This window comes from Mirounga angustirostris, unplaced genomic scaffold, assembly GCF_029215605.1.
Source record: "Mirounga angustirostris isolate CCGP_5_RB_7025 unplaced genomic scaffold, mMirAng1.0.hap1 SCAF_8, whole genome shotgun sequence".
In the NCBI taxonomy this organism is placed as follows: Eukaryota; Metazoa; Chordata; class Mammalia; order Carnivora; family Phocidae; genus Mirounga; species Mirounga angustirostris.
In genome coordinates, this window is record NW_026991716.1 from 137338107 (window position 1) to 137362323 (window position 24217).

General features: G+C 41.5%; 1 protein-coding gene across 2 annotated transcripts in view; it reads left to right on the top strand.

Moving 5' to 3' along the window:
• The window catches only part of FNDC1 (fibronectin type III domain containing 1), a 98958-nt gene that overhangs the window by 46854 nt on the left and 27887 nt on the right, over positions 1–24217 (top strand). For both annotated transcript variants that reach the window (XM_045865832.3, XM_064598307.1), the window contains 8 exons: positions 856–973; positions 2845–3032; positions 3766–3873; positions 6570–6755; positions 8148–10865; positions 12600–12700; positions 15326–15437; positions 16357–16764. In XM_045865832.3, the coding sequence (XP_045721788.2) occupies positions 856–973; positions 2845–3032; positions 3766–3873; positions 6570–6755; positions 8148–10865; positions 12600–12700; positions 15326–15437; positions 16357–16764 (3939 nt within the window). The remainder of the gene's footprint in view (positions 1–855; positions 974–2844; positions 3033–3765; positions 3874–6569; positions 6756–8147; positions 10866–12599; positions 12701–15325; positions 15438–16356; positions 16765–24217) is intronic.

A 24217-nucleotide genomic window follows, 5' to 3' on the forward strand; every position in this document is an offset into this window, starting at 1 on the left:
TGATTATAGTTGCTTACGTTGTGTGACAGAAGTCTCAAATATATGATGTTGCATTTTTATTTTTCGTTATTTACTGCTATAGAAAAAGTGCCTGCATTGCTTTTCTAACAGGCTATTTCCACCTTCCCTTACTTGTAACAAAAGTCACATCCTTTTGAAACATGGTCCCTGAAAGGTGAAAATAAAAAAAACAAACAAAACCCCCAAGATACTAAAAGCAAAATTGAAGCCTGTAGGTCTTTGTTTTGGGGAGATCGAACAGAAACTATAGGCTTTGTGAGTATGATGTATTCTCTTGGAAATTGGCAAACTGAATTCTATTTTATGTCTGAATGTAACTTTTAATGTGTCTTGGAACCATATTTTCTAAAATGGGAGGACACTGAACCCAATGTGATTTGTACATTTGTTTGAATTTCATTTCATGCCATGATCGCTAAGGAAATGCTCTGGCTTGACCTTTTCTCCCCCAAAACTTTTGCTTCCTGTAAATCTTGTTGTATTTCCCAGAAACTTACAGTATGTGTTAAGAAAACACTGAGTTACTTGGAGTATCTTGGACCAAGGCGAAGCATCCCTTTTGCACTGTTCTTTACGTCAGCTGGATTGGGCAACTTTACAAGTGAATGGCCCATTTCTTAGACTGTGGATAAGAAGAACAGGAATGGAGAGTTTGGTTTTTTTACATTGACCAAGCAAACAATTGCTTAGATTTCTATTCATTTCATTTTATCGACATCAAGTGTAAGCAATTTAAAAATTATACAGCATGAATAATGAACTCTAGAGGCCAGAGGAACTCAGGGCAGATCCTACTGTAGAGATAGTCTTTAATGTGTCCCACTGTCATTTCAGAAGAGGATGAACTAGACGTGCCTGAAGACATCAATGTCCGGGTCATGTCATCCCAATCCGTGCTTGTAGCCTGGGTGGATCCTGTTTTGGAAAAACAGAAGAAAGTTGTTGCATCAAGGTACTTTCCATTATTTCTTTGTTTTCTGGCCCTGCAGAGACATGTGTTTATTTGAATGACCATATCTTCTGACATATCTGAATGCTGACCTCTTCTGTAGCTGAATGGTAGACTATTCTATGACAATCTAGCTGGTCTCAGGTGCGGTCACACATTTTCCGCAGATCGGATATGACAAGGCCTCATGTGTAACGCACACAGCAGGACCTCACCTCTCACTTGCTCAGAGTTTTATCTTGTGTCTGGAAATTCCCTAGATTCCGTTTCTTTCTTTGCCCCATTTGTGTTTTGCTTTGTCTCACTGTGATCTATTTGTGTGCAGAGGATGTGGCCCCATCTTAGAAGGAGTCTTACCTTTCCTCCTGTTATCCAGGAAGGGTGACAGTAGGAACGATTTTTATGTAGAGAAGGGGACATTTGTTGAATGCCTTGCACACCGTAGTTCTTTATTCTTCAAACACTGAATTGTTTTATGTCTAGCTCATTTGTGCATGGCAGAAGGCACTGTTTTGTCTCGTAAGCCATGATGTTATGCTGTTCAGATTTTTATACTGATTTGCAATAGCAGTAGAAGATAAACCAATCATAGGTTAAAGTAATTTTTGTGTTTAAAAAAGCCAGCGGTGAATACCATTCCTTGTTAGTGGTAGATTAATATAACCGTCAAAATTTTATGTGTTCAACTACTGAATTGTTTATATTACCAAGAGGAAGCCAAAGATTTGGTGGCCACTAAGGCACTATTTATTAGCTTTTGAACCTTCCTACAACCAGGAAAAGTGAACATCCTTTAAAAAAAAGAGTGGAATATAATGCTAAGATTATATATGTATTTTATGTATATATTTTTATTATATATATTTATTCTTTATATATGTATGTACATACACACACACACACACCATTTGTATTAGATACAGTTTCTGTTACTGTCTGTTAGTAAAGAAAAAGAAAAGACATCTGCTTTGTTTGAAAGACCTGAGAAAGCTCATAGTGATTCTCTTCCTAGCCATTTTGTTCCTGATTACCACTGAACTTTGATTTCCAATATCTTGATGAAAATGAAAAAGGGCCCGGGTTTTCTTAGCAGGACTCTTGTATTAATTGGTGGGCTGTGTCTGCAACTGAAGTCTTATCTTGATTTATTAAATATCGCCTCGTTAATGCTTCACATGCTTTATACCGCCAAATGGCTGCAAAGAAAATTTCTTGGCAAAGGAACACAATAAATGGTATTTGCAACTCTTAGAGTGTGGAGGATGTCTTCTGTCTGGGATTGTTATTACCATGTTTGTTCACAATGTTTCTCTCCCTGATAATCACACAGTAGGGTTCCTTTTGTAAGCTCTTCTCTCCTGCTCTGCTTATTACACAGTTTTGCTCCTTCTCATGGTAATAATTCTACTCAAAACCACATGTTGGCTTTCCTCCTGAACCTATAGAAAACATGCCTGCTTTGGCATGAAGTGGAACTTCCTGTCTTTTCTGGAGAGTCAAGATGCCTTGGGCCAGTTTCAGTTCTTAATATTGCTTTTTCCACACCACATACACACACACCCCTCAGAAGGCACCTGCCTGGTCAAACCTGTCCCCCTCCTGTACCTTCCCTTCTTAATCTCTGCTTGATCTCGTGAGCAGTAAGATACTAAGCTCCATCTTTCCTGACTGACTTTAGACACCTTTCCTGGAACACAAGAGTAAATTCTTTGACTTAATAACATAGTCAAAAATGTAGATTTTTCTCCTCTTTAATTTCTCTCCTCACCTCCAAAAGTCATTACTTATGGGGAAGGGAAAATAGCAAGGAACCTAGCGTTCAGTTGCAGAGAATTGGTCAACTGGGTGCATTGTTGCCTTGCATTTTCTTATAGACAATACACTGTACGCTATCGAGAAAAGGGGGAATTGGCAAGGTGGGATCACAAGCAGACCTCCCACAGACGCGTGTTGGTCGAGAACCTGATTCCAGACACCATGTATGAATTCGCAGTCCGTATTTCACAGGGTGAAAGAGATGGCAAATGGAGTACATCTGTCTTCCAGAGAACACCAGAATCTGGTCTGTATTTAAAATGGCCTTCGGATCTTCCATTTGGGAATTGCCCTGAAAATAAGATTTAAAGATAGTTTAAGAAGCCAGTGGTGATAAAGGGCAGCAGAGGCATTTTTTAAAGTAACATTAACCCTAAATCTGGGAAGTGTTTCTATGTACGAACGCAAAGAAGCTCAGGCACTGTAGCCTTAGGTCCATGTTTATCCTCCACTGGCCATCTTCATTAGCATGTTATTCTGACATGTAGAGTACATTACATCCCAGGATGGAGCATAATCATAAATCACCACTGGATGTGTGCATGCCCCTGGGTAATGCATGGCTCTGGAGGTTAGGGGAGACTCTTTTTCCCTAAGGCTGGGCTTGTGTTTGATTCTGGGGGAGAATTGTGCTCTGTACAATTATTGTCTTTTAAACGATGTTTTTAAAAGCTTTATTAAAAAGAAGTTCCAACTGGATTTTAATCTTTTTTACATATTTCAAAATTCAGCAATGAAAGAAATTCTAAATTTCTAAAGGCATTTCCCTGGATATGTCTAAACTCACTACATGAGTTGGTAGCACTGACATAAATCACTATATTGCACAAAGAGTAATGAGAGTGTAGAATTTTCTGTCATGTATAATAAAAATGAACATTGTGTTTCAGTGAAAAATCTATCTGTGGGGACCATATGTCACTTACTTTTAAAATATCCACAAGGGCATTTTTAAACCTTGGGTCCTTGTCCTTTTGTAGCTCCTACAACAGCTCCTGAAAACTTAAACGTCTGGCCAGTCAACGGCAAACCTACAGTTGTCACTGTAGCTTGGGACGCACTGCCCGAGACCGAGGGGAAAGTGAAAGGTAGGAACCTCATTATTTAAGGTATCAGGTGCACACAGGAGTGACATACCCCAAACAGAGACGTGTACATTGACTCTGATAAACACCAGTTCTAATAGCAGGCTTGGTGACTGGAAGAGCAATAGGGAAGCAACATACGTATATGGGTCGCTAACCCAACGGGCAAGGGTATTTCATGTAGGGTTCTCATTGTCAGTAAGATCCAGGTACTCATGAAGATGACTTTTCATCTTCCCTATCCACGATTCCGATGCTGCTATCAGGAAGGGTGTTTTTAATTGTATGGGTGTGACATCATAACCTTTAGCCATACAAGTGACAACCTTGTGTTTCATGCTATGGATCTTCTCATTGTACCAATAAGATCATGGAATGTGGGAGTAAGTAGGAACTCTGTGGGACCACAAATGTCTTGAATAAGACCAGATATTTAATGGGTTTGAAAACCAAGTAATAAAAATTAAATGAAAATGGATTTTTTCCTATTTGTCAGCCTTTTTAATTAATTATTTTTTTGGTTGAGGAAAAAATATGACCTTAAAATAGAAAAAAAAAACAAAAACAAAGATGAAACGGAATTAAAATAGGATAAAATATTCACAGCTAGTTAAATTTAAAAATAATCTGTTGAGGATATTAAATAAAAACACAAATTACTTCTTTTTTTGTGTAAAAACATTCAGGAACCTTTCAGAAGTCTTTTCAGAGACATTTAAGAAGGCTGTAGGGTGGTTTTCCCCAGACATTGCCTATACATAGATACCCTAAGGGTATGTTTTATTATTACTTGATTTTGGAAGACAGCTTAAGTCTATGTCCAGAAACTATGAAAGGTCTGTGTAAGCGTAAAGAAATTGAGAAAATTATCACTAACCTCCTTTGAGAATTTCTTAATTGAAAAAACTGAAAGGTTCTCTTGTATTCGACTGTTAAGTTATCTTTGAGGACCTGTAAGGATATCTTTCCATGGAACAATGGAAGTTAGAAGGCAGATGTGGGGTAGTAGTTTCCAAACTTAATGCTTTCTCATCTGCTTGCAGATTTTAAAGAATATATTGTATTATTCTTGCTCATTTTTTCCCCAGTGGAATAAATCAGAAACAAATGAAGAGAAGAAATATTTAGTTGCCCTTTAAATCATCCTTTTTTATGACAGTTTGTTGTGATGCTGGCAAAGATTCTGAAAATTGCATAAAGACATTTTTGGCTGATGACTTTTGTTAGTTATAAAAAAGCAATTGTTGCTCCTTTCATGACTTTATTATCATGCTACTTATTTGCTTTCTTTCCCTCTCCCACATCTTAGTTTATATTTATAGCTCTTTGGCGAATAAACCTCCCTGGTAGTCAATGAAATATTTTCAGAAATAATAATAGCTACTGAGTTTTTGGGTCCAAAAGAACTCATGTATCTTAACCCTACTTAGGCAGTTTTCATAAAGCAGTGGTGGTGGGACTTAAAATTCGTAATTACACTGGGGAATTTATATGTATGACAAATATAAAAGATAAAAGAAGAATATAGTTCGACATGGTTGCATTTTTTTCCAGATGAATTGAATTCATAAAAAAATCTGTATTACCAGATTTCATAGACAGTGGGTTCTTTTAATTCTTACTTTTGACCAACACAAATGACTAGTTTGTTCATTTCCAAAAAGAAAAGAATGTGGGTTTTTTTTTTTTTTTTTTCAGACAAATGCTGCAAAGGCATTTTTGGTTGAAGTTTTTTAATTAATGTACTTTTTAAAGATTAGATCTCAGGGAAGAGAAAAGGTCTTCGGTGCTCTCTCCATATGACATAGATAGTATGACAGTTGCTTGGTTTTTCTGTGATTCAAATTATTTTTCGTGGTTAGCTCCTACTCACATTAATTTGATAAGTTTTGTAAATCTTGAGTTCATTGAGAGGAAAATAGACATGAGTCTATTTTCGTCGAGGGTGGAAATTCTGCTTCAAAACATGGCTTCCTTACCTTACAGCATTTCCATAGAAGCACAGAGCTATATTAGTTCCTTGGACTGAATTTGCTCTGATTTTCAAAGTTCAGGGATATTACATGTTTGTAAATATCGCTGATTGGAGATGGAAACATTAAACATCACATAAATCTGTGAACTGGCAACTTTTCCTCACAGTTTTAAATACTGTGAAATATCCTTACCCAGATATATTGAGTCAGGACTGTAATTCCTGCAAAAGTGAAATTATACTCCAAATATGGAATTTACCTGGCTTAATGCACAAATAGCCCAGATCAGTACACCAAGACTCTTAAAGGTGTTGGTAGCTTTTCAGATTCAGTTATGACTGTTGTCATTTAAATCTTCCATGGCTTCTTCTACTCAGGATATATTAATGCTGACATAGTAAACTAGTAAATAAGCACAATGAAGAAAAACTCCCAATGCTGTGTAAATAGTTTTGGTACGTTGTATGAAGACAACGCCTCCTGGGTTCCATATGTTTAATTTGCTGAGAATGGAAAACTGCCCATGGCCTTGTCTGGTAGCCTGAATGAATGTTAGTTCACCTTCCTCTGTGTCTTTATGCTCCAGCTGCTGACTTGGCGTGCATTGCTAGAGTATTAATTTTAGTAATGCACGTTCTAATTCATCCTGCCCATACAGTCTGTCTGCTGGACACAGGACTGTTTTCAGTTTCCTCCTTCCAACCGTCTGCCAAATCATTTCAGAATACATTCTTTCATACGCCCCGGCTCTCAAACCATTTGGAGCAAAGTCCCTCACCTATCCCGGAGAAACTACTTCTGCCCTAGTGGATGGTCTGCAGCCTGGGGAACGCTATCTTTTCAAAATCCGGGCCGCAAACAGGAGAGGACTGGGTCCTCACTCCAAAGCCTTCATTGTCGCTATGCCAAGTAAGCATTGTGTGTTTGTGGCTCTTTCTCTCTCTTCATTACCGCTAATTGTGGTGTGTTACTTTGAATCATGCTCATGGATTTAGAACTGCTTTGTTGATGATTTGGGGGGCTACATTTTCCTGTTGATTTCTAAAATATTTTTGTTATCCCTTTGGAAATTAGTCTCCCTGGAGGCTAAAAGATGATTGATGGCTAGTCACATGAATTACTATTACAATATTACAGTAACATGAATGTATTAATTATGTGATTGATCTTATATCATTGTGTAATTTGGGGCTTATGATGACAGGTAAAGAGCATTTTTACAGGTGTAAGGTGACATTTTTAATTGTTAGCCCTCTTCAACTTCTAGATAGCACTTAAGATTTTTAGTTTATATTCCATTATTTTGGAGTGCAGGTTTAGTCAGAAGAATTTCAATTACCTTGTTATCTGATCACTATCAAAATTGAGCAAGTTAATAAAATCCCAAATTGGAGTGAGGTGTTTTTGGACTGTATTTTCTTTTCTGCTTCCCCATATTTATACCAGATATTGGTAGCTGTCTCCTGCATGGTGTGCCGTGAGGATTCACAGTATACTGCAATATTAAACAGTTCTGTGCTAGAAAAACTGGAATAGATGAGGTTTGCTCCTTCTGGGCCCCCATTGCCATATAACTGCCCCCCCCCCCCCCCCCGCAGCATCCCTTCCTTCATTCAACCCTGCTTTCAAGAAAGGGTAACTTGTAGGGCCCCTGTAATAAAATGTTTTGCCTACCCCAGGTATCTTTTTAGTTTAGGCTTATTTTGGGATTACAAATGTATTTATTAAAGGGATTTTAAGTAAGAAAGAGAAAGCAAGTTTAGACATGTTAGGGGGAACAGGAAACTCTTTGTAATGCCTTAAAAATTACAGATTTATTCCTCACCTGTCACCTGCAAATCACACACAACACATCCCCATTTAGTTTTGAGTATAGATCCTTCAGCACTTTGAGCCAGGCTTATGTGTATTTCTTCCCTACATCACTAAGAGTGGCTATAATACATCTGTAGTATCCTGACAGTTATATGGAGAAAATCTTACATAAGATTTTGCATTCAGAAAATTGATGGATTACTTTAAAGCACTCCTTTCAAAAGTTCTGCAAATAATAAGCTGTAACTTAACTCAATTTATAGAAATTTAATACACATTTTCTGGGACCATATCATCACTTAAAGCAAAAGAGGTCTTTAAAAGAGGTTGCCATAATTTGGAAAATGTGTTCAATGCCTAAAGAATGAGAAGTTATTAATTATAATGACTAATTATAAATGCCTCCACACTGCCATCTGAAATACTCACCTGATGTTTCTCAGCTTTCAATTTTTTTGACGGCAGAATCTTTAAAATCTATTATAGCCGGTTCTGGTGAGTCCAATGTGCAGCAGAAGACCCATGCTGAGGATGACTGGAAATCTGAAAAGCCAGAAGCTTCTCCCAAAGCGCCCACTTCCTCAAAACACACTCATTTGCCTATTTCTCTGCGAGGCAGAAATGTCAAAAACCCTCTTCTTGACTTGAAGAACAAAATACTGGCTAATGGTGGGATGCCCAGAAAACCCCAGCTTCACCCTAAGAGGACTGAGGGGTTGGATCTTCAGTTGACAGAAATCACCGATGAGGAGGGGCTGGATTCCCGGGGGGACCCACCAATGCTGCCCTCGGAGACCCAAGACCAGAAGCCACAGCAGAGGCCACCAAGTAGATCTGTGTCCCCAGTCCTTGCTCCTGGGAGGACCCCAGTGAGGGTGCTGCCCCAAAAGGAAGGGGCAGACCGGGGTGGCTCCTCTCTGGCTTCCCACCCTCGTCCAGGGGCGTCCTCCTCTGCAGCACACACACCCATTGAGGGTAGCCCTCACCGCCCTCCAGTGGCGCCCTCCACCAACCTGCCCCCCAGCCCTACTGACAATGACTCCGTGGGCCAAGAAGAGGAGGAGCCAGCCGCAGACTCCCGGCACCCCAAGGACGCTGCCTCCCAGCGGCTGCCTCCCAAGAGCACCGCCCAGGCTCGGCCGGCCCTGTGGCCCAGCCGCCAGGCCACGTCGAGCGCCCTGCGGGACAGAGGCCCTGTGCACCACGGCACAAAACCAGCCTTGCCTGCGCGGAGAGCACCCCATTTTGGGGGTAGGGAGGGAAATTCGGGTGCTTCAGTCTCACCCTCGAAACTTTCTCTGCCCCAGGGAGGGTCATCTCGGCTGCTGCCGACAGAGCCACACCCCGGGGCTCCCGTGTCCAGGGGCTGGAAGGATGGTCAGGACGCCCCAGCCCCCAAGTCCGGCGCGCCATCACAGTCCAAGTCTTCCTCGTCTTCTGGTCTCTCCTCAAGGACACCGGTGTCTGAGGGAGAGGGTGCCTCTGACGGCGATGGTGACGGTGATGCAGAAGTTAGAGGCAGGCAGGCTGAGGCCACGGCCCCCACGTCTCGGGCCCGGCTGCCCGCAGGTCCGCCTGTCTCTGGACATTTCAGTTTGTTCAGAAACAAGCCCTTTGCTGCCCACACGAGATATCCAAGCCGCTTTGGCAGTGGCCGAGGACCCCGGTTGCATCCCTCCAGCTCTCCACCGGCCACCGTAACCCCCAGAGGCCCCTGGAGGGTGAATTCCCACCCAGCTTCGGACCCCAGGCGTGGCTCCGGTATCCATGGAGACGGCGCCGAGAGCGAAGCAGAGGACGAGAAGCCGCTGCCTGCCGCGGTGGTAAACGACCGCGTGTCTTCCTCCTCCAGGCAGCCCGCCTCCCTGGGCGTGGACCACCTAAGAAAAGGCCCGCAGAGAGGGGTGAGCGTTCCTCGGAAGGAGCCCCTGGCCGAGAACCCCAAATCGGCCGGGACCGAGGCAGGTGCGCATCCTCGGGGCAAATCCCTGCCCTCCAAGGCGCTGGATGTTCAACAGAGCACAGAAGTGGGTGTGGAGGGCGGCTCTCCGAAGGCGCAGTTGGCCCCCGCTCCGCGGCCTGCGACGCGGTCCCAGCACCACCCCGCGCCCGGCGTGCCCAAAAGGATGGCACCCGGCCAGGGCCTGGGTGCGGGGGCCGCCGCTTCGGAAGGGCAGCCTTCCCCTGCGGTCTCCGTGTCGCAGCCACAGCCCCAAGGCCCCCCGAGCAAGGAAGTGGGGCGTCCGCTGTCCAAACCCAAGCCCGAGCTGCCCCAGGCTGGGCGTCCCCACCCCGCGGCGCAGGAAAGCGCCTCCTTCTCGGACCCCTACGCGGCCAGAGGCAGTCAGTCCCCCCACACGGCAAGCTCCCGAGGGGTGCTCCCCACGTCTCCGCACCATCGGGACGAGGATTCCGAGGGCAGATCTGGCGGAAACCACCACGACAGCACCGAAGCAGAGGCCCGAGGCTCCCGGGCGCCAGCACACCTGGCCCAGGCCGGGGACCCCATCCTGTCCCTTCCCAAGCACCGCCAGCTGGAGGCTCACGCAGGAGGCGCGGGCGACAGTCATCTCCGCAGACCCCCAGGCTCCCCGCTGCGGCCCGGCAGCCCCCGCCACTACCCCCACGCCCGCCCGAGGGTCCCGGGCCGAGCGGGGCCCCAGGCTGTGGGGAGCAAGGACCGCGCTTCTCAGGCCGTGCCGTCCAAAAGGGAGCCCCTGACCTCTAAATCTCAGCAGTCGGTCTCGGCAGAGGAGGAGGGTGAAGACGCGATGTTTTTTAAAAGAGGAAAGGACGAGGACCCTCTGTCCTCCTCTGTTCCAAAGTGGCCCTCCTCCTCCAGTCCCAGGGGCAGCAAATATGTGGATGGGAACATCGCTAAGGACAAGACGGACCCTGCCATTGTGCTCTCGCTTCCCAGGGTGAGCTCCCCCCAGGACAAGAACGACACTCCTGTGAAGCGTCCTCCTTACCCCCCTCCCAGCAGCTCCCCGAGAGCCTCACACCTCCCGCCCAGACACCCCCACCGCAGCCCTGCCACCCCAAGCCCCACCGCGGGCACCCCTGCCAGCGTGCGGTACACCACCCACGCCCCTCCTGTTTATTCCTCCACCACCCCTATGCTCTCCTTGCGCCAGCGCATGATGAACTCAAGATTCCGGAACCCCTTCTCGCGCCAGCCTGCCAGATCCCCTACCAGACAAGGTAATTCGTTTTTAACTTAACATTCTCTTTGGGGCTCTCAAGAGGGTTCATAGCAATTCTTGAGAGGCTTTTATTTTATATTATCGAGGGTCTGCTATGTCCAAGCACTATGTTAAGAGCTTTACAGATGAAACTGATTTCATCCTCTTAACTGCCTCTTGCATTGCTTCTGCTGGTTTTCAGATGAGCAGACTAGGGCCCAGGGGCCTGAGTGGCTTGCCAGAGGTCAGGCAGCCTATGTGGCTGAGCCACAGTTCCCATCCCAGATGTGCTAATTCCTCAGGCCTCTGCCATTCCTCTATCACATACTGCCTCTTTAAATTCCCCAACTTAGGCTCTTAATCTGTGAAAATGCGTCACAGTCATGATGCCAAACTAAGGTTCTTGTATTTTAGGTTATTTTTAGTTGCTCACCTGCCAGTGTATATTTAAAGAATCCACAGAAAGGAATTAGGTAACTGCGTAAGCTGGATCTTGTTCTTGTTGATTCTGCATATAAAACTCTCAACATACCCTGGGACAGACTCAAATGTCTTGGGTGTGAATTGCTCAGACATTGCAATCAGTGCATGTTATTTAAAACCTCCAGAAAATGCATGTTAAAGATGATTGTCACATGGAGGAGTAAGAGACAGATGTGTGACTTATGTTGAGAACACAATGTAGACAGCTATGAATTGGAGTCTCCATGGACCCCAGGGCAGGATCTAGGGTATTTAGTCCAGGTCTGCATTCGGTTTAGTGACATCTTGCACTCTCCTTGCATGGAATTTGGGCTTAATGGAAGATTCTTGAATGAATGCATTAGTGTTTGTTAGTCTGTACTATGTGTTATTAGCTTAGCCCAATGTAAAGAAATAGAACAATGCCCCATATAGAGGTCAGTTTACTATTTAAATAGACTATTTTGAGCAAACCTAAGACCCTGATAATAGATGTAAAATCCACATTCCCTGTATATAGCGGAAAATCAATAAATATTTAATTTTCACTAGCTATTTGAGTGAGAAAAGTAAGTCTCTGACCCTCAAATAGTTGTCAGAAAGCCCAAGTACTTTATGCCGTGGGTGGGGCTGGACCAGAGTGCTCCCAGCGCAGACCTCGACTAACTGTAGCCGATCAGAAATGCTGAGAGATGAAGAGGAAGGGCAAATGCTAGGAGCAGACAGAACAGCAATGGAAAGGGCAGCTAACTGGACCTTCTACTTCATCTCTGAGCAGACACTTCTCAAGCAGCCCCACACAGGTCAGCACTGAGCATTTACACTTGGCGATTGACGACTGGACCTGATTCAGCTAGAAATACTTGTTGGGTTTAGTATAATCTGCTGAGAAGAGCAGGACAGCATCTAGTATATTTTAGAGAGTGTTCATCCTTCCAACTTTCCTTCCCTCTATCTTCCAACTGGCTAAAATAACACTATAGCCACTACCGTCCTAAGCTTTATTTAGAAAATTTACGTACGTGGACTCTCTCCTTTCCCCAGTATTGGCAGAAAACTGTGACTTTACTGTACTCTTCATAGACTTTCATTTTTGGTATTTAGAAGTTACAATTTAAGACTGTCGTCTAATATATACAAGTTACTGGCTTAAAATTCTGTTTAGTATTTCTGTTCAAAATGATATGTTACTACTTAGAGTTTGGTATGAAGCCAACTTTACAGGAGTGTTGAGTTTAGCAGATTCTTTTGTTGTTGTTGTTGCTTTTGTTTTCTTTTGTGTGCCATGTAGGTTACAATGGCCGACCAAATGTAGAAGGGAAAGTGCTTCCTGGTAGTAATGGGAAACCAAGTGGACAAAGAATTATCAATGGCCCTCAAGGAACAAAGTGGGTAGGGTAAACTTCTTTACACATACTGGTTGTTTTCATGCTGTTGGGAAGAGAAAAATGGTGGGCATGTGTAGCAATAAATGAAATGGTCTTTCATTTTTCTTCTCCAGTTTTAACCACTCATATGTCAATATATTCTTATATTGCTTCTTCCATTGCTCAGAAAGATCTTTTATTCTCCTGAATAATTAGTTTGCTTTCTTCTCGTAGCTAATATGATAAGTGGGCCCTTTATTTCCTGTTTGCTTTGACTGGTTAGGAAGATCACACAAATGTATGTTCCAACCCCACAGCAATTACATAGACCCTGATACTTAGCCCCTTAAATGGACTTCTTTTTCTCCACCTCTGATAGCTTCATTTTATCTTTATTCTTTGTTATTTGATCAACTAGTATACACATTTTTCTGTAAATTGTCCCATATCCTTCATAAAAGAAAGCAGGGTAAAAACAAATGAACAAACCAAAAAACCCTGGATCAATTAGGCAATTTTTATTAGAGCACCTTTGAATTTTCCAATGATCATTGTTCGACCGAAACAGAAAAACAATTATTAGTATTTTATAATGCGTTTAAGCTAAATGACTTTAACTTCCCGGGGTTAAATGTTTAGGGGTTTTTGGTAAGTTAGAGGGTAATGGGCAGAACACTTTTACAATGTTCAAGGATTTAAAAGATTTTTTCAGAGAATCACAAAATTATTCATATTTTGACTAGGAATTCCCAGTCAAAATTTCCCCTTTATAGCAGTAAGATTTAGGAAAACATATTGAGAGACTTTATAAAATTTTTGGTCACAGGTAACAAGGTACACTTTAACATTTTTCAAAGGAGCAGGAATTTATAAAGTAAGAATGTATATTAAAGTGAAATATCATTCAAACAATTTTGCATTGAAACAGTATGGAGTAGAGTTCAAAAGAAGGGTTTATATAAATACATTTTATTTTAGCATCCAACAAAGTGGACTTTTGGCAGGGGTTCCTCCAGTGGCCTGCTGTGCAGAGTCATGGTTCTCAGACATTACAGAGCATCAGAGTCTCTGGGGGCTTGTCAAATAAGCTCTGGGGTAGAGCTAGGTAATTAGCATATCTGTCAAGTTCCCAGGGGACGCTGAGGCTGCTGGTCCAGGCCACACTTTGAGAACCACCAGTGTAGAGCATGAGCTTGTTCCTTAATAGGGATAATAATAGCTTCCCCCCTCCCCAAAGTATTACAATTCCTGAGAATATGACATTTTTGCCTGTATTCTATATTAGGCAATTTAATTGCAAATTAAATTATTTTTGTTATAGCAACTTCAATTTTTGACATTAACAGCCAGATGGAAACATTTCATGTTTTTTTTTTTTTTTAAAGATTTTATTTATTTATATGACAGAGAGACACAGCGAGAGAGGGAACACAAGCAGGGGGAGCGGGAGAGGGAGAAGCAGGCTTCCCACGGAGCAGGGAGCCCGATGCGGGGCTCGATCCCAGGACCCTGGGACCATGACCTGAGCCGAAGGCAGGCGCGTAACGACTGAGCCACCCAGGCGCCCCAACATTTCATGTTTTTAATACACTAGCAATACATGTTCATGGCAAGAAGTTAAAACAATTCAGAAATATGTGAAAAAGATAGTTTCTTTTTTTAAAAAAGATTTTATTTATTTATTTGAGAAAGAGAGACAGTGAGCATGAGAGGGAAGAGGGTCAGAGGGAGAAGCAGACTCCCTGCTGAGCAGGGAACCCGATGTGGGACTCGATCCTGGGACTCCAGGATCATGACCTGAGCCGAAGGCAGTCACTTAACCAACTGAGCCACCCAGGTGCCCTGAGAAAGATAGTTTCTAAGCTAATCAACATCCCAAACCACTCCCCAGAGATAACTACTGCTAACAGTTTGGGATATGTCTGTCCAGATTATTTTTCTCTGCAGTTTTAAGCTTATATACACAAATGAATATATTTTTATTTCTGCAAAATAGTCAGTTCATAGCAGCTGATGTCAATATATGTAGAATTTCCAAATCCTTTTCATTGGCTGCTAGCATTCCACTGTGTGAATGGGCCATATTTTATTTAATCCCTTCCTTCCATTGATGAACACTTAAGTTGTTTGCTGCTTTTCAACATTACACACAGCGTACTAAATGGTAGCAGTATTATGAACATCTTTTGCATATTTGAGAAACTTAATTTATATATTCTATGGTTAAGTAATTATAATATGAAATGGGACGGTTTTGCACTTTATTCTTTTATTTTATTTTATTTATTTTTTTAAAGATTTTATTTATTCATTTGAGACACAGAGATACAGAGAGAGAGACAGAGAGAGAGAGCATGAGCAGGGAGAGAGGCAGAGGGAGAGGGAGAAGCAGGCTCCCGGCTGAGCAGGGAGCCCGATGCGGGACTCAATCCCAGGACCCTGTGATCATGACCTGAGCTGAAGGCAGACGCCTAACCATCTGAGCCACCCATGTGCCCTGCACTTTATTCTTATTAAGCCTTGTGAATGATGTGGACAGAAATAATGTTTCCTACTCACATTATGGTTTCCTTCTGTGGAGGCTTCTTGGATATGTTCATGTAGGTGGATTCATGCTCAGTATATTCTTTAATCTGTGTCATGGATTTAGGTCGTCGATCTCGATCGTGGGTTAGTATTGAATGCAGAAGGAAGGTACCTCCAGGATTCACAAGGAAATCCTCTTCGGATTAAACTAGGAGGAGATGGTCGCACCATTGTGGGTAAGTGAGAATGGTTTTTAGGCAACAAAAAGTGTTCTGAATTTGCTATAAGATAACCCCCTGCCGATTTTTAATGGGGACCCTCGGTCCAGTTACTTTTAGCCATGTGGAAAGGAGTTTTCCAAAGGGGCAGAACTTAGCTTTTCCCCCAATACAACTGTAGTTCTACTCTTCCTACAGATTCCATCCTCCACAAAAAGTTGGTGCTTGAGTTCCTTCTTGAGATAGGGCAGCCCAGAGCAGCAGGGGTCTGCAAACGACAGCACGGAGACCAAACCCTGTCTGCTGCCTGTTTTTGTACTGCCTGTGAGCTCAAAATAGTTTCTTCCCTTTTAAATGATTGCAAGAAAAAAATATCAGAATAATAATATTTGTGACATGTGAAAATTATTTGAAATTCACATTTCAGTGTCCAACCCAAGTTGTACTGGAACATAGACACACTCATTTGTCTGTGTACTCTCCGTGCTTTTTTGCCCTACAATGGCAGAGTTGAGAAGCTGCAACGTGAAGCTTAAAATACCTGGCCCTCTATCTTCTCTGGTGCTTTACAGAGTAAGTTTGCCACCCCAGGTACAATGTAACACTCTTCCTCCTTAGGTGTAGGAATCAAGAGGAGGAAAGAGTTACTTTCTTGACTAGAGACCAAGAGTTATTTCAGGGTAATGGGGCATATCAATGAAGTATTTACAGGATTATATAAAGTAATATAGAGTAAGGGACAATATAAGAAGCCCAGAAATTTCTGGATGGCAGCAGATATTGCTACCTCTGCTGAATATCCTTTTAATGCTTCCTTTGCCTTTTACTGATTCGAATGTAAGAATCCATAAGCTTTGAGAAGACACTTTGCGTTTGGTTTTTACTTCCTCTGGATGATCTCATCTCGTTGCACAGCTTTTGTCTGCTTTTGTTTCAGATCTGGGAGGGACCCCGGTGGTGAGCCCAGATGGCCTGCCCCTCTTTGGGCAGGGGCGGCATGGCAAACCTGTGGCCAGTGCCCAGGATAAGCCCATTCTGAGTCTTGGAGGGAAGCCTCTGGTGGGCTTGGAGGTTGTCAGAACAACCACCCATGCCCCCACTACAACTGCACGACCTACCACGATGACCCCGAGGCCCACAACCACCACCACCCGCCGCACAGCCCCCACTACACGCCCAACCACCACCATTCGAACCACTACGCAGACGACCACCACCACCACCACCACCCCTGAACCCACTACCCCCATTCCCACCTGTCCCCCTGGGACCCTAGAACGGCATGATGAAGATGGCAACCTCGTAACAGGCTCCAGCGGGGTCCCCGAGTGCTACCCTGAAGAAGGTAACTAACGACCTTCATTGTAATGGTGGCCCATGTAACTAGCGTGCTGCATTTCCGAGTCGGGTCACAAAGGCTGCAGGGAGGGGTAAGTAGGATACACAGTGGAATGGTGACTAGAGGCATTTCCAGTCCCACAAGTTTCGTTCAGGGTTGTCAGATTTAGCAAATAAAAGTGCGGCATGGGACATACTTAATATGAAAAAGTTTTCGCTGTTCATTTAAAATTCAAACCTAAGTGGACATCCTGTGTTTTCTCTGGCAACACTTATCGCAACCCAAGTCAAAAAATTTAGCTAAAACATGGAATATTATGAATATGGACGAGCATTTCTCCAAGTGTATATTACTGGACATTAGTAGATTTGTATGCGTTATAGTTAAAAAAAAGGTTCTGTGATTAGCTATGTGATTTAAACAAGGCTAATGATTTCTGACTGTCGGATTATTCAGATCCTTGAATAGCTTCATTGTGAATTTCCAAGGAAAGTAGAGTGTCCTAAGCTCCTTTGTCAGATGAACGCCTTCTTGATCCACTCTCACTTTGCAGAATGCTAATCCTTGAGTAGCTGGGCTCTGGTGGCAGCAAGGGTAGGACTGCTTTCTGCTGGGTAGGACTGCACTGTTTCCTCCGCTGTGGGGCACCAAGTCAGGACTATCCTCTGCCCCTTCCATGTCTTCCCGCTGAGAATGGCCCGTTCCCCCTGAAGAATGGAAGCGAGGAACCTTCGGTCAGGTTCCCGTGGAGCTGCAGAGTCATCATCTTTTCTGCTCGGTCCCTGTTCAGGCTGTTTTGGAAGAGGTCATCCTGCATTGGTGTCCGGCTCAGAGGAGAAAAATTCATCTTCTTTCCCTTAGGTGGAAAAGAATCACCATGTAGACTGTAACACTTACGTCTTTTTAAGCTGATACAGAGTGAAGGCGCTTTGTTTCAGGAATTAGTTTGCACACCTGGAATTCTTTACATAGCCTTGTTGACCGTGATAAGCTTGAACTTGAATGCTGTATTCAAAATGGGAATTCTGTTTGAAGTCCGTTTCCTGCAGAAAAGCTCCAAGTAAACAGGAACATTGTACCCATCTAAAAATTCACACCAAAGGATAAGGAACCATGCTGAGAGGAGGGCCGTTGGGAAGAAGATTTGCAGACTATCATTTTCCCCAGTGAGCACGAATTGGAATTTACCTTTGGACTTCTGGTATGAAAATATTATGTACTTTCCTTGACCTTTCACTTCTGCATACATTGATGTGTTTGTTTGTTTTTTTAAATCAAAGTATAATTGGAACAGATATTTACTAAATAATTGTTTGCAAACAGGAGAGTGACTGTTTTGGAATTGGATGGAATTACTACTATTATTATGAATATTTTTCATTTTCTTTTGTCTAAGAGGGCTTATAGCATATTCTTTTCATTTACTTTGGATTTTTGGGCTTTTATTTGGCATGAAAGTCAATGGTTTTATTGGTATTTTTGTTTCTTCTTCTTCTCCTTCTTCTCCTCCTTCTTCTTCCTCTTCTTCTTCTTCCCCTCCTCCTCCCCTTCCTCCTCCTCCTCCTCCTTCTTCTTCTTCTGGAAAATCATGATGTATGTGTATGTTTTTCACTTCACTTATGTCATCTTTCTACTTCCCTAGCCCAGGCCGAATTAGTAACCAAATATTAATTATAATTTGCCTCTAGGCAGCATTTTCAAAATAAGTACAAAACAATACAAAGTGTTGGGAACAAAGTAAATTCGTGGAGAGCAACATATAATCTTTATATAATGTTATAATGTACTATAATTATTATTTTAAAAATATTCCTGTATGGCCAGTCTTCCTTTTTTATTTATGCTGCTCCACTAACAACTTAATTTTCTTCCTTGTATTAATTCTAATCATAGTTATTTTTATTTAAAAAATTTTAAATTATAGCTTTCTTGAGATTCAATTCACATACCATAAAGTTCACCCTTCTAAAGTATACAGTTTAGTGGTTTTTAGTATATTCAGAGTTGTGCAATCATCACCATTATCAAATTCTAGAACAATTTCATCACCCCAAAAGAAACCCCGTACCCATCAGCTGTCACTCCTCATTCCCCTGTCTTCCTAACCTCTGGGTAACCACAAATCCACTTTCTCTCTCTATGGGTTTGTCTCTTCTGGACGTTTCATATAAATGGAATCCTATATGATATATGGCCTTTGTGTCTGGTGTCTTTCGCTCAGCATGACTTGTGTTCAAGTTTCATCCATGTTGTAGAGTAGGTCTGTACTTTATTCCTTTTACTGCTGATCAATATTCCATTGTGTGGATAAACCACATTTTATCCATTTATTGGATGATGGACATTTGGGTTGTTTTCACCTTTTGGCTCTTATTATGAATAATGCTGCTAAGAATGGTGTGTACAATTTTTTTTAACACCTGTTTTCAATTCTCTGGGGTATATACTCAGTAAGAGAGTTGCTGTGTCCATGGTAACTCTGTGTTTAACTTTGGTAGGAATTGCTAACCTGCTTTCCTTAGTGGCTGCACCATTTTACATTCCCACCATCAGCATATGAAGCTTCCGATTTCTCCACATCCTCACCAATGCCTGTGCTTCTCTGTCTTTCTGATCCTCGCCATCCTAGTGGGTGTGAAGTGGTATCTCTTGGTGGTTCTGAATTCCGGTTCCCTAATAACTAATGCTGTTGACATGGTGACTTTGTATACTTTCCAATGATAGATTCTGAAAGGGAAAGCGAGCAGGATTACATCTGGTGCCTTAGGTCAGCCCTGATGTAGAATTGAGTAAATTCATCTGACAAATGTTTCATCTTTATCATTGTGGCAGTGATGTCATTACGAGAAAGTTCATGTGGTAAACTAGAAAGGATGTTTTTGTTATTCTGGCTTCATTCAAAATTTTATAAATTAAAATTGGCAAATAATGATTAATCATCTAGTGCATGTAAATCAGGTTCTCTGGGAGATACAGAAGAGCCGTAGGTGGCCTGCTTCTGCCCCTGAAGGGCTATCTACTGAACATACAGTAGATAAAAACAACTCACTCTCTTGTCAGAAAACCAAATTTTCCATCTTTATTTTTTTTTAAGATTTTATTTATTTGTTTGAGAGAGAGAGAGCGTGCAAAAGCAGGGGGTGGGAGGGGCAGAGGGAGAGGGAGAAGCAGACTCCCTGAGGAGCGGGGAGCCCGATGTGGAGCTCGATCCCAGGACCTCCAGATTATGACCTGAGTCAAGGGCAGACACTTCACTGACTGAGCCACCCAGGTGCCCCCCCAATTTTTCCTCTTTAAAATAACACAAGGCAGGGTAAAGATTGTTTTGCAATAACCCAGAGAGCTCTTCAGGCCTGAAGCCTTGGTGTCTCCTTGGACTTCTCTCATCTCATTGCCAGGACTCATTGCCCGCTCACTCTTCCTCCACCACGCTTCCTTTTTTTTCTTAAGTTTTCATTTTAATCACCAGCTGCTCAACATGACAAGTTCACTCCTTAATCCCCATCACCTATTTTACCCACCCCACCCCCACCCACCTTCCCTCTGGTAACCATCTATTTGTTCTCTAGATTTAAGAGCCTGTTTCTTGCTTTCTCTCTCTCTCTGTCTTTTCCACTTTTCTTGTTTGCTTTGTTCTTAAATTCCACATATGAGTGAAATCATATGGTATTTGTCTTTCTCTGACTGACTTATTTTGATTAGCATTATACTCTCTAGCTCCATCCATGCCGTTGCAAATGGCAAGATTTCATTCTTTTTATGGCTGAGTAATATTCCGTTATATATCTGTCCACTTCTCTTTATCCATTTATGTATCGATGAACACTTGGGCTGCTTCCATATCTTAGCTGTTGTAAATGATGCTACTATAAACATAGGGGTGCATGTATCCCTTTGAATTAGTGTTCTTGTATTCCTTGGGTAGATACCCAGTAGTGCAATTGCAGGATTGTAGGGTAGTTCTATTTTTAACTTTCTGAGGACCCTCCATACTGTTTTCCACAGTGGCTGCACCATTTTGCATTCCTACCGACAGTGCACGAGGGCTCCTTTTTCTCCACATCCTGGCCTCATCGTGTGTTTCTTGTGTTTTTTATTTTAGCCATTCTGACAGGTGTAAGGTGGTATCTCATTGTAGTTTTGATTTGCATTTCCTTGATGATAAGTGATGATGAGGATCTTTTCATGGGTCTGTTGGCCATCTGGATGTTTTCTTTGGAGAAATATCTGTTCATGTCTTCTGCCCATTTTAATTAGATTATTTTGTTTTTTGGTGTTGAGTTATATAAGTCCTTTATATATTTTAGATACTAACCCTTTATCACATATGTCATTTGCAAATAATCTTCTCCCATTCAGTAGGTTGCCTTTTAGTATTGTTGATTGTTTCCTTTGCTGTGCAGAAGTTTTTATTTTGATGTGGTCATAATAGTTTATTTTTCTTTTGTTTCCCTTGCCTCAGGGGACCTTTCTAAAAAAAGTTGCTAGGGCCGATGTCAGAGAAATTACTGCCATGTCCTTTTCTAGGATATTTATGCTTTCAGGTCTCACGTTTAGGTCCTTAATCCATTTAGCGCATACTTTTTGTGTATGATATAAGAAAATGGTCCAGTTTCATTCTTTTGCATGTTGCTGTCCAGTTTTCCCAACACCATTTGTTGAAGAGATTTTCTTTTTCCCATTGGATATTCTTCCCTGCTTTGTCAAAGATTAATTGACCATAAAATTGTGGGCTTATTTCTGGATTTTGTATTCTATTGTATTGATCTATGTGTCTGTTTTTGTGCCAGTACCATACTGTTTTGATTACTACAACTCTGAAGTCCAGAATTGTGATGCTTCCAGCTTTGTTTTTCTTTTTCAAGATCACTTTGGCTATTCATGGTATTTGTGGTTCCATACAAATTTTAGGATATTTTGCTCTAGTTCTGTGAAAAATGCTGTTGGTATTTTGATAGGGATTGCATTAAATGTGTATATTGCATTAAATGTGTAGATTGCTTTGGGTACTATAGACATTTTAACAATATTTGTTCTTCTAATCCATGAGCATGGAAGGTCTTTCCATTTCTTTGTGTCATCTTCAATTTCTTTCATCAACATTTTATAGTTTCCAGAGTACAGGTCTTTCAGCTCTTTGGTTAGGTTTATTCCTGGGTACATTATATTTTTGTTGCAATTATAAATTAATTCCTTAATTTCTCTTTCTGTTGCTTCATTGTGGTGTATAGAAATGCAACAATTTCTGTATATTGATTTTGCATCCTGTGACTTTACTGAATTTGTGTATCAGTTCTACCAGTTTTTTGGTGGAGTCTTTTGGTTTTTCTATATAGAGTATTATGTCATCTGCAAATAGTGAAAGTTTTAAGTTTTTCCTTACCAATTTGGATGCCTTTTGTTTCTTTTTCTTGTTTGATTGCTGTGGCTAGGACTTCTGGTACTATATCAAATAGAAGTTGTGAGAGTGGATATCCTTGTCTGGTTCCTGACCTTAGGGGGAAAACTCTTAAGTTTCCACCATTGAGGATGATAATAGCTCTGCATTTTTCATATTTGGCCTTTATTATGTTGAGGTATGTTCCCTCTAAACCTACTTTGTTGAGGGTTTTTATCATGAATGAATGTTGTACTTTGTCAAGTGGTTTTTCTACATCTATTGAAATGATCATATGATTTTTATCCTTTCTCTTGTTGATGTGATGTAGCATATTGATGGATTTGCAAATATTGAACTGCCCTTGCAATCCCAGGCATAGATCCCTCTTGATCATGGTGACTGATTTTTTGAATGTGTTGTTGGATTCGGTTTGCTAATATTTTGTTGAGGAATTTTGCATCTAAGCTCATCAGAGCTATTGGCCTGTAGTTCTCTTGTTTTGTGTGGTGTCTTTATCTGGTTTGGGTATCAGGTTAATGCTGGCCTCATAGAATGAGTTTGGAAGTTTTCCCTCCTCTTCTATTTTTTGGAATAGTTTGAGAGAAAAAATGTTAACCCTTCTGTAAACGTTTGGTAGAATCACCTGTGAAGCCATCTGGTCCTGGACTTTTATGTGTTGGGAGTTTTTTGATTACTGATTTAATGTCCTTGCTGGTAATTGGTCCATTCAAATTTTCTATTTCTTTCTGATTCAGTTTTGGGAAGTTATATGTTTCCAGGAATTTGTCCATTTCTTCTAGGTTGTCCACTTTGTTGGCACATTATTTTTCATAATATTCTCTTATAATCCTTTGTATTTCTGTGGCATTGGTTGTTATTTCTCCTCCTTCATTTCCGACTATTTGAGTCCTCTCTCTCCTTTTTTTTATGAGTCTGGATAAAAGTTTATCAATTTTGTTGATCTTTTGAAAGAACCAGTTCCTGGTTTCATTGATCTGTTTTTTAGTTTCTGTTTCATTTATTTCTGTCTAGTCTTTATTATTTCCTTTCTTCTACTGTTTTTATGTCTTGTTTGTTCTTCTTTCTCTAGCTCCTTTAGGCATAAGGCTAGGTTATTCATTGGAGATTTTTCTTGCTTCTTGAGGTGGGCCTGTATTGCTATAAACTTCCTTCTTCAAATAGCTTTTGCTGCATCCAAAGGTTTTGAACTGTTGTGTTTTCTTTTTGTATGTGTGTTTTCGTTTTCATTTGTTTCCATGTACTTTCTAAATTTCTTCTTTTATTTCCTGGTTGACCCATTCATTGTTTAGTAGCATGTTATTTAACCTCCATGTATTTGTGGTCTTTCTAGATTTTGTGTGTGTGTGTGCATGGTTGAGTTCTAGTTTCATAATGTTGTGGGGAAAAAAATGCATGGTATGATTTCAATCTTTCTGAATTTGTTGAGGCTTGTTTTGTGGCCTAATATATGATCTATTCTGAGAATATTCCATGTGCACTTGAAAATAATGTGTATTCTGCTCTTTTAGGATGGGATGTTCTGAATACATCTGTTAAATCCATCTGGTGCAGTGTGTCATTCCAAGTCATTGTTTCCTTGTTGATTTTCTGTTTAGAGGATTTGTCCATTGATGTAAGTGGGGTGTTGAAGTCCTTTAATATTACCGAGTAGCTCCTTTATGTTTGTTATTAACAGTTTTATGTATTTAGGTGCTCCCATGTTGGGTGCATAAATATTTACAGTTGTTGTATCTTCTTGTTTTATTGTCCCTTTTATTATTTTGTAGTGCCCTTCTTTGTCTCTTGTCATAGTCTTTGTTTTAAAGTCTTTCTTGTCCAATTTAAGTTTTGTTACTCTGGCTTTCTTTTGACATCCATTTGCCTGATAAATGTTTCTTCATCCCCTCACTTTCAATCTGCAGATGTCTTTAGGGCTAAAATGAGTCTCTTGTAGGCAGCATATAGATAGGTCTTGTTTTTATCCATTCTGTCACCCTATGTCTTTTGATTGGTATGTTTGGTCCCTTTCCATTCAAAGTAATTATTGATAGATATGTATTTGTTGCCATTTTATTACTT